Source organism: Scylla paramamosain, chromosome 46 (assembly GCF_035594125.1).
Source record: "Scylla paramamosain isolate STU-SP2022 chromosome 46, ASM3559412v1, whole genome shotgun sequence".
Classification (NCBI taxonomy): Eukaryota; Metazoa; Arthropoda; class Malacostraca; order Decapoda; family Portunidae; genus Scylla; species Scylla paramamosain.
Window position 1 is genome coordinate 6,915,858 of NC_087196.1, and position 2,500 is coordinate 6,918,357.

The following is a 2,500-nucleotide window of genomic DNA, read 5'->3' on the forward strand; positions in this document are numbered from 1 at the left end:
GCCTTCCTGCAGTTCCTGAAGGCGGTGAAGGGGAGAACGTCACTTCACAGCACCATGTCTCCTCTCCCGCCACTGCGAGTGTCCACAGCGACGCCGCAGGGCACGGGGACGAGGACCCGCCGCTCACGACCGTAGCGACCACGACTACTGGGGGCGATGACAACCTCGAGGGAAACTCTACCGAAGAAGCAACAGGACCTCCCCCTCCCGCGGGCGGCACGGACGATCAGTCTGGCGGAGGGTCCCGTCAGGTGACGCGCCGGTCGCTTCCCTCCCTGCCGCCTGCCTCCACCACCTTCCTGTCTTCCTCCGCTGACGACGATGTCGCCGAGCACCGCCACCGCCACCACCACGCCGCGGCGCCTCTGTGGCTGAGGGAGCACCTGGAGGCGCTGCCCGCCGCCAGGAGACGAAGTATCTCCCGGCGCTTCGAGGAGGACATCGCCGCGGTGTTCCGGGGCGTGGCCTACGGCGGCTCCACCTCTTACAGGAGTGTGCCCATCAGGCGGCCTGGCACGCGGGACATCCAGGGCGCCCCGAGGATCGAGAGGACCACCGCCCTCAGCGAGGGGCCGCTGGAGGACTACCTGAGTGACGGCAGCGGCGTGGACGATCCTGCCAGGAACGAGTCCCTCACGCCCCGCGCCGCCACACCTGGGGTCACAGAGAGCGAGGCGGACAGCAAGGCCAATGAGACTGACCCCAGCCTGGCCCCCGAGGCGAGGACGACCACTGACCTGCTGGAGCACGACCCTGGCACCCTTGGCCCACAGGACGATCTATACTCTGACCTGCCCGACACCCCCGCGCCCAATGTCACGGGCAGGGTAGACGTCCCTGGGGTGACTTCGCAGTGGCAGGGGTCTGTGGAACAGGCCGCCAACGGGACGGAGGCGCCGCTCACCACCACGCACGCCTCGCTCACAGCCGCGCCTCCTCGCCGCCCCGCGCCGCGCTTGTCGTGGTTGGACGTGCTGCGCTGCACGCATCGCGGCCTGGCCTGGGTGCTGGTGAACTTCTTCCTGGGCTTCCTGCTGCTCACCGCCAGCCTGCTGGGCCCCTACCGCCTCATGACCATGCGCTGCTGCACGCCGCTGCTGCCGCGCACGCACTACGTGGCCGTGCACCTGCTGGTGTTCGTGGCGGCGTCCTTCAAGGCGGTGTACCTGTTCCATCTGGCGTTCGGCAGCCGCGGCAGGCTGCCCCTCGTGCTGCTGCTGCTGCTCACCAATACGGGCTTCCCCTGCCTCTCCTCCGCCTTCCTGGTGCTGATGATGATGATGTTCGTGGCTGCAGACGTGCAGGTGTACAAGTCCAAGCTGGTGACGGCGCACAACGCCTTCGTGTTCCTGGTGGTGATGCTCGCGCTCGCCTTCATCGGGGACGTGATCGTGGGCGTGGCGCACAGCCGCAGTGTGTTGGTGCTGGCGCGCGTCATGGTGATCGGCGTGGCGGCGGCGGGCGTGGCGGTGTTCCTGCGCAGGAGGCAGGCGGTGGTGGCGGCATCCCAGTTGATGAGGCGGGAGTTCCAGGGGGAGCTGAAGCTGCTGGTGCTGCCCGCCAAGGACGACTCCCTGCAGCGCCACATGGGCGTGAAGCACATTCTGCGCAGCCGCTTGGGCCTGTGGTGCCGCGCCGTCAAGGTGTCCGCCGCCGGCCTGGCGCTGCTGTCCCTCATTCACCTGCTGCACACCATCTTCCTCGTCAGCGCTCACGTGCCGGCCTGGGCCTGGTGGTTCTTCCACGTCTCGGGCTGCCTGGTGGAGGCGCTGCTGGCCGTGTCCACCTGCGTGGCGGCGGCGCTCACTCAGCGCTACGACGAGAACGTCAGTTTCGCCTTCAGCTTCGTGGTGCCGCCGCAGCTGCTGCGCGGCAAGGCGGCGTCCGCGGCGCCAGCCGCAGCCACGGCGGCGGCAGCCTCGGGGGAACCCGAGACGATATACCAAAGAGTGTCTTTCTCTAGCGGGACGGAGAGCACCCAGTACACGGCGTGCTGCCCCGAGGGGGCGTGGGCCTCACCCTGGCTGGCACGCCCCAGGCGCCCAGGCGGCGCGGCGCGCCCGTCAAGAGATCAGCAACCTTCAGCCACACGCCGCACCTGCCGCACGCCGCGCCGCTGTACGGGGGCGCCCCAATGCAGGTTGCAAGGGTAGGCTCCGCCTCCAACTTGCCACTGTACGGCCCCGTGCCGGCGCGGGGCGGCGTGTACGGGCCGGGCGGAGCGCTGTACGGCCCCGTGTACGCCCCCGCCAGCGACGCCTCGGTGCTGGTGCACGAAGACGGCTTTGTGCGGGTCAGGACGCCCATGGACCGCAGGGAGGCGCCCCCGCCGCGGCCACACGGCTCTCTCATCCTGCTACAGCAAGCACACTTCCAGGGGTCCAGCCCCCAGCTGCGGGGTGCGGCGGGCCCCGAGCCGCCGCCACGCCAGGACCTGTACCAGAGTCTGTCTCGGAGGCGCAAGGCGTCGCGAGGCCCTGATGTGCTACAGAACAACATC

The 2,500-nt window shown here is 69.4% G+C and overlaps 1 protein-coding gene across 7 annotated transcripts in view; it reads left to right on the plus strand.

Moving 5' to 3' along the window:
* LOC135094788 (uncharacterized) overlaps positions 1-2,299 on the plus strand; it is a 60,541-nt gene extending 58,242 nt beyond the window's left edge. For all 7 annotated transcript variants that reach the window (XM_063995163.1, XM_063995166.1, XM_063995162.1 and 4 more), the window contains one exon: positions 1-2,299. This exon is cut by the window's left edge and continues 198 nt beyond it. In XM_063995163.1, coding sequence (XP_063851233.1) covers positions 1-2,153 — 2,153 coding nt within the window. In that variant the 3' untranslated portion in view covers positions 2,154-2,299.
* The last annotated feature ends 201 nt before the right edge of the window (positions 2,300-2,500 follow it).